The 10,197-nt window shown below is 59.5% G+C and overlaps 1 protein-coding gene across 1 annotated transcript in view; it reads right to left on the reverse strand.

Moving 5' to 3' along the window:
• DNAH17 (dynein axonemal heavy chain 17) overlaps positions 1-9,987 on the reverse strand; it is a 28,514-nt gene extending 18,527 nt beyond the window's left edge. The window contains exons 1-22 of the mRNA XM_054221497.1: positions 9,837-9,987; positions 9,447-9,629; positions 8,496-8,998; positions 8,054-8,276; positions 7,858-7,974; positions 7,664-7,750; positions 7,294-7,446; positions 6,511-6,759; positions 6,174-6,296; positions 5,602-5,949; positions 5,431-5,522; positions 5,130-5,256; positions 4,749-4,901; positions 3,911-4,036; positions 3,686-3,793; positions 3,418-3,549; positions 2,781-2,941; positions 2,520-2,676; positions 1,994-2,098; positions 1,382-1,539; positions 726-864; positions 4-231 (exon numbers count right to left, since the gene is read on the reverse strand). Coding sequence (XP_054077472.1) covers positions 4-231; positions 726-864; positions 1,382-1,539; positions 1,994-2,098; positions 2,520-2,676; positions 2,781-2,941; positions 3,418-3,549; positions 3,686-3,793; positions 3,911-4,036; positions 4,749-4,901; positions 5,130-5,256; positions 5,431-5,522; positions 5,602-5,949; positions 6,174-6,296; positions 6,511-6,759; positions 7,294-7,446; positions 7,664-7,750; positions 7,858-7,974; positions 8,054-8,276; positions 8,496-8,998; positions 9,447-9,629; positions 9,837-9,902 — 3,738 coding nt within the window. The 5' untranslated portion in view covers positions 9,903-9,987. The remainder of the gene's footprint in view (positions 1-3; positions 232-725; positions 865-1,381; positions 1,540-1,993; positions 2,099-2,519; positions 2,677-2,780; positions 2,942-3,417; positions 3,550-3,685; positions 3,794-3,910; positions 4,037-4,748; positions 4,902-5,129; positions 5,257-5,430; positions 5,523-5,601; positions 5,950-6,173; positions 6,297-6,510; positions 6,760-7,293; positions 7,447-7,663; positions 7,751-7,857; positions 7,975-8,053; positions 8,277-8,495; positions 8,999-9,446; positions 9,630-9,836) is intronic.
• Between the last annotated feature and the right edge of the window lie 210 nt (positions 9,988-10,197).

Genomic DNA, 10,197 nt, shown 5'->3' on the forward strand with positions numbered 1-10,197 from the left:
TACCTTCTCAAAGTCAAGGTCCCTCTTCCTGGGGACATCCAAGGCTGGGAACAGGTCTCCAATCAGCCCCATGAAGACGGGCAAGTCGTCTGTCACGATCTTGGGGATGTTGAAGTCTCGTAAAGCCCTCATCAAAACTTGGTCCTCGGCGCGGCCGGGGTCCCCTCTCTTCAAGGAACCTGCTACCACCAGCACGGACTTGATGGCCCGCAGCCCCCAGTCATAGTGGTCCTGCCAACAGGCAGCAAAGTATTTCAGTTCCCCTTTGGTGAGGGAGAACTGCTTTAAACACCACTACAGACTAACACCCCGTCCACCGCCCCACACCCAGGTTACGCAGGCGGTGCCCAGCAGGCTGGACTTAAATGAGCTTATGCACAAGACAAGCCCCAGTCAGTCACGAGGTGGACGGCCGTCTGGCTTGCTTCCTAGGAGCACATTTTTATTGTAAATCACGTCTGCTGAGATGAATAATATCTGTCTGCTCTCATCTTAACTGGCTCTGTTCTATTCTATTCTATTTTTGGACCGCTTGATTTCTTCCAGAAGGCAGAAATATGCCATATGATGCGCCAGCTTGGAAGTGGAATTTGTCCAGCCATAGACCTGAACTCTGCCGAACGCCAGCCAGCACGTTACTACCAGCAATCCTACTACAATCCCTCAGGTTTGAAATTCAAATGAACTCTTTCATCTTAAAGAACCTTGCAATATTGTTAAATCACCTGTTTAGATAGTAGCTCTTTGCAGAGTGTGTACAAAGTAATGAACTTCCTTGCTAGAAGCTTAGCATCCATAAAACCTTCTGCAACAAGCATGATTTCACAGATCAGTTCGAAATCAGGGACCACCATGGCGCAGGGCCTGGAGAAGAGCAAGGGCAGGTTATCAGGGCTGTGCACGGACATCCACGCCCCCCTCGCCCCCCACAGACAGAAAGAATTTGCACCCGAGTTTCCAATAGAAATGGTTCCCTGCTGCTGTTGGCGTCAGAGATTCGGGCAGTCATTTACGCCGGTTGGGGTCTCCGGAGGTCTCTCATCCAGCCTCCCACTCCAAGCAGGGCTCAGTCCCCCGGGCCTTCTCCAGTCACAGTTTGAGTTCCTCCAAGGACAGAGATCCCTCGGCACCCCTGGGCCACCCCTTCCAGTGCTTGACCATCTTTTTTTCTTATTCTCAATTAGATTTTTAGCTGAAGGTGGCAATTAGACACCCTGAGTGTCCTCCCCCCAGCCTGTGACCATCTCAGGGGCTTTGAGCAGGGCTATCCCGGGGTGCCAAGGTCTCCTGACACAAGGGCGGCCAGTACACACAAATGTCCTCATTTGCACTAGCAAAGTTCACATTGTGGATGTAGCGCGGCTGCCAGTTACACACTGACCTGAACAGAGCTTTTAAATTTTCCGGCAGTTCTGTCCGTCCTGCGTAGCCCGGGTTCATGGTAATGAACAGCCCGACCGAGGGGACCAGAGCGATCGTCTCTCCAAGGAAATTGAATGTTTTTTTCTTGGCGCGAATTGCATCTTGAACACATTTCACCTGGCGGCGAGCAGAGCCGTCGGTGCCGGCAGCCCCGGGCGTCCCTGCCCTGCACCCCCCCCTCACCCTCACCACCCGCCCGCGGAAAACGAGCTGGGGGCTTGGTCGTGCCATCGGCAATGCTAGAAATAATATCAACAACTTGCCGAAGCCACGGCAGCGCAGCGATCCCCGGGCTCAGGAGGGCTGGTGGCACCACGGCACCCTGTCCCCGGGGGTGGCAGAGCCCGTGGGGGGGTGATGGGTCACCGGGATGGGACACAGCTGGTCTGCGTGACCTTAGACATGCCCAAAGACTCTGCACTGCTGCCCTTCCCCTCCATTTGCCCCCCAACACAACACAAATAACAGCAGCAAACCCTCCCTTTGAAAGTAACCCAGACAACGTGCAGTAGAACTGGAAACGCCGAGAGGCTCCTCCAGTCCCTACCGCAATCGGCGCTGCCGCACCCACCTGCACGGCAATCACGGACAAAACCTCCACTGAAATGCGATTGAATTCGTCGAAGCAGCCCCAGGCACCGGTCTGAGCGAGCCCCTTGTAGATATTGCCACAGGACTGGAGAGAAAGCACCGGAGACGGGCATCAGACACCAAGCTTTTACGCGGAGGCTGCGACATGGGGATTTGTTAAGAAATCCCAAGAGCTGGCAGCTGCTCGAGCTGTTACGGTTTGTGCTGTTCCCTGGGGAAATGCCCCGCAGCGTTACAGCCCCCCTGGGCTCTCAGGGCCACGAGCTGGCCGGAGCGTGGTGGGAGTGAGCGGCGCAGGATGGCACCGGGGCTGGACCCACAATTTTCTCGCCGGCTGCCGAGCCGGGGGAGAAGGGAGCAGCTTCAGGGCACCAGCGATGGGCATTGCAGCCGAACACGGGGGCGCACGCTGCAGCGGTGCTTCCCAAAAGAGGGTCCCCCTTTGTCTTGGCGGACACCCCACGGCTCTTGCCTCAGTGCCGCCGTCCCGCTCCCCCGTGCCCCACCTTGTAGTCCATCTGCTCGGAGCAGTTGAAGACATAGACCATCATGCCGACCGCCCGGCCCAGGTCCTTGGTGGTCTCTGTTTTTCCGGTGCCTGCGGGGCCGGCGGGGGCCCCCCCCATGAAGAGATGGAGGGACTGTGTCAGGGTGATGTAGCACCTGCGGAGGGGAGATGCCAGGGCTGAGCGGTGCCGGCGGCGCGGACCGGGCACGGAGCTGACGTTGGCGTGGGCAGCGGGAGGCGAGGGGAGACGAATCCTTACCGATCCGTCAGGGGGGTGATGACCAGCCGGGGGGTGTTCCCCAGGTACTCATAAGAGTACTGGAGCTGAGCGTCGCAGATGTTGGCGTAGCAGTGCTTCTTCCCCTCGTCCCAGCGGTGACGGAGCTGGGACTGCCAGGTGAAGGCCTGGGCGTTCTCCACCTGCGGAGCAGTGGCTGCGAAGGGCGGGCACCGCCGCTGCCCACCCTGACCCGCCGGGACAGTGAACTCCCAAACACCCACCGGGACCTTTTGTCACCTCCGTCCGTGAGGAGAGCGTGCAAACTGGTCCCAGTGCAATGCCGGGGGTGGGTGAGGACCATCCCTCCCCGCGTCCCCCGATGGTGCAGCGCAGTCCTGCGCTGAGGCTCGTGGCTCCCACCGAGCTCGGCAGCAACCAGCAAAACCGCTCCTGGTCTGGCTTTGTACGAGACCCAGCCTGGCCTCATCGGAGCCCGGCCGTGCTGCCACCTCCCCGGCTCCCGTGCACCCCTAAGACCCTACGTGTGGTTTCCTTCTTCAGGCTTTCCTCACCCAGTTTGGATACTTTGAAGATATTGGAAAGCCATAACATAACAGGAAATCTTTGCTCAGCAGTGCTCAGAGACAAAGCAGTACAAACATCTCGTAACGAATACCTTTGCAAGGATCATTTTGGCCACAACGTCCCTGGCGTGGACATCAATGGTACAGATTGTCATGATCTTCATCCTGTCTCCAGCAGTTAGGTTTCCAATGAGTAGTGAAATCAGTGCATTTAGCTGAGTAATCTGAGGAAGGAAAGAAATGATGAACAGAAAAATGGCATCATGCTTTGCCTATTCTCCCGGTGACCCCCCCGGACCAGACCTCGGCAGCAGAGAGGGGCTGCAGGACAGCCCCGGCTCAGGTCCGAGGGATGCCAACCTGCTTCTTGTTGTAGTCCCTCATGGCGTTCTCATAGCCCTCCTCCAGCCTTGAGAAGGCAATGCCGACTTCTGTAGTCCACCAGATCTGGGTGCACGTCAGAGCAACCTGCAGCAAACCGCAGGGACAAAATGTGGTCGTAAAGGGAAATGCGCCGTCCCCTCGAGGGCTCAGGGACCTCCCCGGGCTCTCTGCTTGCTCCTGCTCTGGGACGGCGGCTCCCACCTGTGCCGGGTAGTCGAACACCCACTGCTCCCGTGGCTTCTCCTCGTAGGTGACCACGGCCTCGGGGATGAGGCGCCGCAGCGTGGAGCGCATGCTCGCCAGCACGCGGTTCAGCCAGACCTCCACCTGGAGGGTCACATCCAGCAAACCCTGAGCCGGCGGCTCCCAGCCCGTGTCCGCTCTGGTCATGCACAGTTTACACTGACGGCTGCCAGCTGGACTCTGCGGGGTCCCCCTTTTGACCCACCCAGGCAGGACGTCACCGAGGGAGCCCACTCAGCACCTTCTGCCTAAATTTCACCTAGGTTCAAAGTGTACATGCGTGTTCCTCTGCCCTGAGCCTGGGAGCTCCTGTCCCACCATCTCCTATGCCAGAGCATTGGCTGATCTCAATGCACACAAACACCCCCCTACAAGTGCCGGGCATGGACGTTGGTAAAGCCCCGCCGGGAGCGGGCGCGTGACCCCGTGGCAGCATTCAAGCGGGTCCCCGCATGTCGTAACAAGCTGCAGGACAGACCCCGGTACACGGCCCCTCAGGGCGCTTCCTGTGGCCGTTTATGGAGCATGGTCAGAGGGTGAACAACAGAGCGGGGAAAACCACACTGCGAGCGCCTGAGGGGCTGCAGGGGGTTTATATGACGGAGGTTGCTGCAGCGCTGCTCTGCCCCCGTAACATAGATCCCATTTCTGTGGGTTTTTTTTGGCTGAAAGGCTTCACAATTACATTTTAAAACTGCTGCCAGGCCGTTAGTGCACAACAGCAAAAGGCTCATCCCTGTCCGGAACATGCCCACCTCTGTCCCTGCAAGTGATGGCTCCCGGGAGCTCGGCTGACCTGGCCAGACAAGTCACAGTCTGCGTCGAGGGGCACGTACTCCTCGTCCCGGCTGAACATCCCCAGGCCAATCTTCAGGGGCTTCTTATCTGGACTCATCTTGAACTTCAGTTTGGCCAAACTGTCGAACAGCTTTGGCAGGTGACGGGACACCTGAGAGCAGAGGCACAGCAGTGGTCAGGGACCCCCGCTCCTGCGCAGAGGCGTAATCACCACGTGGATTAACTCCCACACGGCTCCCAGGGCGCTGCATCCCTCAGGCGGGGGGGTGCCAGGGATGTCGTTCTGTCCGTCAGGATGAAAAACGTTTTCAGGCTGCCATAACAAGTTATTGCACAAGAGACACAGGACTTGGCCCCACGCTTTACGCTCAACCCATACCTCAGCTGGCTCGTTCCCATTAGATAAAATATCAAGCAGGTCTGCAGAGGAAACAAAGTAGAATCTGGGAAAAGCCAGTCTTTTGGTCTCGAGGTATTCAGCCAAAGCCTTCTCACAGAGCGCCAATCTAAAAGAAAACGAGGAAGAAAAACTGCAGTTAACCCCCCCCCCACATTATTTTTCACTTGTTGCAAAATCATTGCCACGTTGAGGAAGACTCTGGAAAAATCAAACTCTTCCTTTGGCCCTTGACCAGCCGGTGGAGGCCTCTCCGTAACGCTCAAGATGACTCAGACCTCACCTTTTCTGCAACGCTTCGAGCTTGTTGTAGAGCCCAGGCCTGTTCGTAGCTTCAATAACATTGGGAGTTTTTACCGCATCGGCCATTAATTCCTGCAAGAGTAAAAAAGCTTCAGCTCTCCCCGAACCGGCAGCGAGCTCTCACAGGCCTGGGGGGAGACGGGCTTCGCACTTTGAAGTCTTGATCAATAGCATCAAAATGTTTGGAGTCCTCCGGCAGTTGACTGCGGATGTCTTCGGAGCCGATGAAGATGCTTTCCAGGTGACTCCATGTCCTCTGCACCTCAAACCAGATGCTGATAACGGAGTCGGTGGTAGACAGCTTCTGCTGCCAGCCCGACACCTCCTGAAGGAAGAAGGACAGGTACTTGGAGGTCATCAGGTTCTGCAGCTGCACTTGGTTGTCCTCCAGCGTCTCAATGAGCACTTCATTCGACTTGAGTAGCATGATGCCGGTCCTGGCGTGGGGCTCGTGCTCGAACAGCATCGTTGCCCAAGTAGCATCCAGGGTGTTCAGCACCTGCAGACGGGCATGAGAAATGACCTGGACGCTGTGGTGCCGAGTCCCAGACCCTGCGGGAAGGCAAGGCAGCGACAGGAATGTCTCCTGCAGAGCATGAGCTCCACGGGGGCTGCGCTGCCTGTGGGCTCCAGCCCCAGGAGCAGGAACACGAGCGCTAACAGCCAGAGCCACAGCAGAGCAGGGCTCTCAGCAAAGCAGGGTGGGAACCAAGCCCCGTTTACCTTCTCCATCCCCGACTCTTTCAAGGCTTTGTCCACGATGCCACGAACCTCATCCTCGAACTTGTGCAGGTTCAGCTGCAGCAGATCCGCAAGCGTTGTGTCCTCGGACATGGTGAAGTTCACCTGGAGCAGAACCGGCACTGTCAGAGCATGGACTCCCTCCGCAGAGAGGCAGCCCCAAACGAGCTCATTAACACCCACTTTTAAAGCCCCAACACAAATATTTGTGTATGGCCAGCTTTTAAAACAGATTGCGCGCTTCCCCTGATGGATGCAAATCTCGGGAGCCCCTGGGGCCAGGGGTTGGAGCCAGGGAAGGGCAGAGGGCTGGGAGCACCTTGGTTGCCTGCATGAGCTCCTGCCAGTGCCGGTCCCTGATGGCCGGGTTCTGCAGCTCATTCACGGCCCGCAGGGACGTTATCATGTTCTTCACGCTGTTGTCCAGCCCTGTGAATGCATCCCAGCTTCTCATCTCCTTATCCAAGCTCCGAATGTCTTTAGCAAACTTCTTACAATCAATATCCATCTGCTCAACATTGATGTCCTTCCACCTGGTCGTCTTCCAGTCGTCAATGTTCGTGTTAACCTGAATTCGGAACACGTTTTCACAGGACGTGTAATCAGCAGAAGCACTCCTGCCCAGGATGAAGAGCGACATGCCCAGCGTCCGCACGTCCGCTGCACCCCTGCCGGGGTGTGCAACCCCCACGCCATCAGACCTGCTCTAACGCTGTGACGAGCCCCGTGTCTCACCCCACCTCTCATGGCAATGAGACTCTCGGAGGAGCTACAACAGCTCTGCACCTTTGGCTGGTGATGCCCAGCTGGCACCGGGTGCCCGCAGCAGTCTGCTACCAAGCCCTTGCCTGGAAGCAGCGTTGGGCATCGTGCCCTGGCGCAGGGGCCAGCACCGAGCCCAGGGTTCCCAGTCACCGTGCTCGACTGCAGATGGCTACTGGCCGCCCCCGTCTGTGGATGCCAGGCAGCTCGTCATGGCCTCAGGAACTTCAAAACAGCGAGGACCAGCCCCGCACACCCCAGAAGCCTCTTCTGCACATCCCCGTGCTCCTGCCTCCCCCTGCCCTCCCCGTCATGCCGGCTCACAGACTGCGGCACGTACCAGGAAGATCATGTCCCAGAGCTCCTTCAGCAAGCGCACCTCCCTGTGACACGCTTTGAGCTGTTTATATTTTGGGAATGTCATTTCAAACAGCTCGGCCGACTTGGACAGGGCTGCCATGTCGCTCTCCATGGCGGCAATGCTCTTCTGTTGCTGGATGGAGAAAAAGTAGAGGTCTCAGCCGGGGACTGTGTGCCAGGGACATGTCCCCTGCCCCAGCGATGGCTCCATCCCCGCGGCAGCGAGGTGGGGACGGGAGAGTCGTTGCTGCAGAGCTGTCCCTCCCCAGACCCTGGCGTGCATGGAGCTGGGGGTGGCCGGGCAGTGCCGGCGGGGACCGCGGTGGCCCTGGCGTCCTCCCCTTCCTTACCCTGTTCAAGGACTTGTAGGGCTCTGGGTCAGAGTATGAAAAAGGAGCTTTTTCCCGGAACCTCTCCCGGAAGGCGTGCTGCCGGACCTGTGGGGGGAGGACGGGGCTCAGGGGGGACGACCTGGGGCAGCGGTGGCATCTGCCCGAAGCTGCCGAGAAGCTGCTCACTCGCCCCCGAGCCCTGGGGCAGGCACCTCGAACTGCTGGCACTTCTTGCGGATGATGTTGACCTCATTGGCTTGCAGGGGAGCCGCGCTCTGCTTGACGCGCAGGCAGAGCTTCTTGGTGCCGTCCCAGCGCTCGGGCAGCTCCTGCAGCCAGCACCGCACGGCGTCGGCAACCTGGCCCCGGGGACCCTGGGCCCGGCCCCCCGCACCCCACATGGCTCACTTGGAGCTGCAGGTGGATCTCCTCTGGCATCTCCTCTCCGTAAGTGCTGAGCAGGGCAACCGTCTCCTTCAGGGGCTCAAACATGCTGTCGGTCTCCACCTGCCTCTCCTTGACCCTCATCAGGTGCCCCATCACCTCCACCAGCCCGTCATAGTCTCCCTCCTCCAGAGGTTTATTCAAGCCAGCGTTTGACTCTCGGATGAAATCCTCCAGCTCCTGGAGGCTGGGAGGAAGGTGGCGGCGCTCACCGGCCATCACCGGCGGGGCTCACGGCTGCCCCCCGTGCTTGCCAGGGACTCGCCCCTGCGGGGGTGCCCGGCAGCTTCCCCCGCACCTCACGGCTCCATCCCTCGGGCACACAGCGGTGCCTTGGCCACAACCCAGCCGGGCTGCGGTCACTGGGAGCGCCCCATCCCCAGCGGGGGGCTCACTGGGCTCCTACCTGTTGGTGACGTGGCTGGCGAGGTGCTGCCGCAGCGCCAGGCCCCGACGTCTGACGGCAGCCAGCAGCGCCTGCTTGAAGGGGCGGCAGTCGCTCTGCAGCCACCCCCCAAACACCTCGGTGTTCGCGAACCCCGACACCTCCTCGCACAGCTCCTCACACATGTCGATCTGGGGACGAGAGCCGGTCACAGCCCACGGCCGGCACCTCCCCGGGCACCCGGTGCATCCCCAGCACCCTCCCCGTACCTCCTGCTGAAAGAGTTGGAGGGATGGGGTCCCACGGGCCACAGGCTCCTCTGGCTGCAGCTCCAGTTCCTCGGGGCTGGTGACGCCGCCCAAGGTGAGGAAGTGCTGCAGAAACTCCTCGGGGTCCTGCAGCCACAGGTGGGCTTGTTCTGCGAAGCTGGCGCTGTACTCCTCGCCTTCCGCCATGGCGCTGACAACCAGTGACACCACCTCCTCCCGCATCCCGCTGAGGTCTGCCTGCTCCTCCAGGGTCGTCTGAATCATAGAATCACAGAATCATAGAATGGTTTGGGGTGGAAGGGACCTTGAAGATCATCCAGTCCCAGCCCCCTGCCCTGGGCAGGGACACCTCCCACCAGCCCAGGTCTCTCCAAGCCCCGTCCAACCTGGTCTTGAACCCCTCCAGGGATGGGGCAGCCACAGCTTCTCTGGGCAGCCTGGGCCAGGGGCTCACCACCCTCACAGCAAAGAATTTCTTCCTCAGATCTCATCTAAATCTCCCCTCTTTCAGTTTACAACTGTTCCCCCTCGTCCTATGGCTCCCCTCCCTGATCCAGAGTCCCTCCCCAGCTTTCCTGGAGCCCCTGTAGGGACTGGAAGGGGTCTGAAGGGATGGGCAGAGCTCTTGGGGACCAGCTCAGGGCACCGGGCGTCCTCGCCCAGCTCCAGCAGAGCCAGGAGGTGCCACTCGCCGTGGACCGACCTTGTAGCTCAGCTTCCCCTCCAGCAGCCGGGGTATGCACGCCGCGGCCGCGAAAGTGTCGCTGAGCAGGTTCTCCACCAGCCCCATGAAGCTGTCGTTGTCAGTGGCCTCCAGCGAGGGCCGGTACTGCACTCTGCCGTCCCGCAGCTCCATGCGCACCTCGAACAAGGGGGCCACGTCTGCCTGAAACAGGTCAATGCCCCCGCGTGGTGCTTCACGTCCCACGTTCCCCCACGGTCCCCCGTGGCGGGGATAAGGGGGGACACTGGCACCTCTGGCACTGGCTGCCCAGGTGCATCGGGGAGCACTGGGATGGGCACGTTTGGCCACCAAACAGCAGGTGGTGGCACATCCCGAGCGTGGGCAAAGCAGGGGCAAAGCTGGACTTACGTCGGGGGCCATGTTGTTGAGGAGCAGCTGCAGAGACTTGTGGACAAGGCTGAAGAATCCATCCATCACGATCGCATCTATGTATCCCACGTAGTCCAGCCATATCTGCGATGACTTATCAGCCTTAAACAGATTTGCATTCTCCTGCAAGCAGAAAAAAACCCAGCTAATACTTGTCAAGAAATACCCAGGAAACGTACCAGCTCCTGCCTGGCTGCCGCACAGATCCTGCACCTTCCTCCCCACCAGCCAGGGGAGGAGCTGCAGCCAAGACCTCGCCCGAGGGGGCAGCGCGTCTCTGGAGTCCGAGTGCTGTGTTTTGTGGTCCTTTCCCCGAGCCTCGCCTCAGCAGAGACCCCAG

Source organism: Rissa tridactyla, chromosome 15, assembly GCF_028500815.1.
Source record: "Rissa tridactyla isolate bRisTri1 chromosome 15, bRisTri1.patW.cur.20221130, whole genome shotgun sequence".
Classification (NCBI taxonomy): domain Eukaryota; kingdom Metazoa; phylum Chordata; class Aves; order Charadriiformes; family Laridae; genus Rissa; species Rissa tridactyla.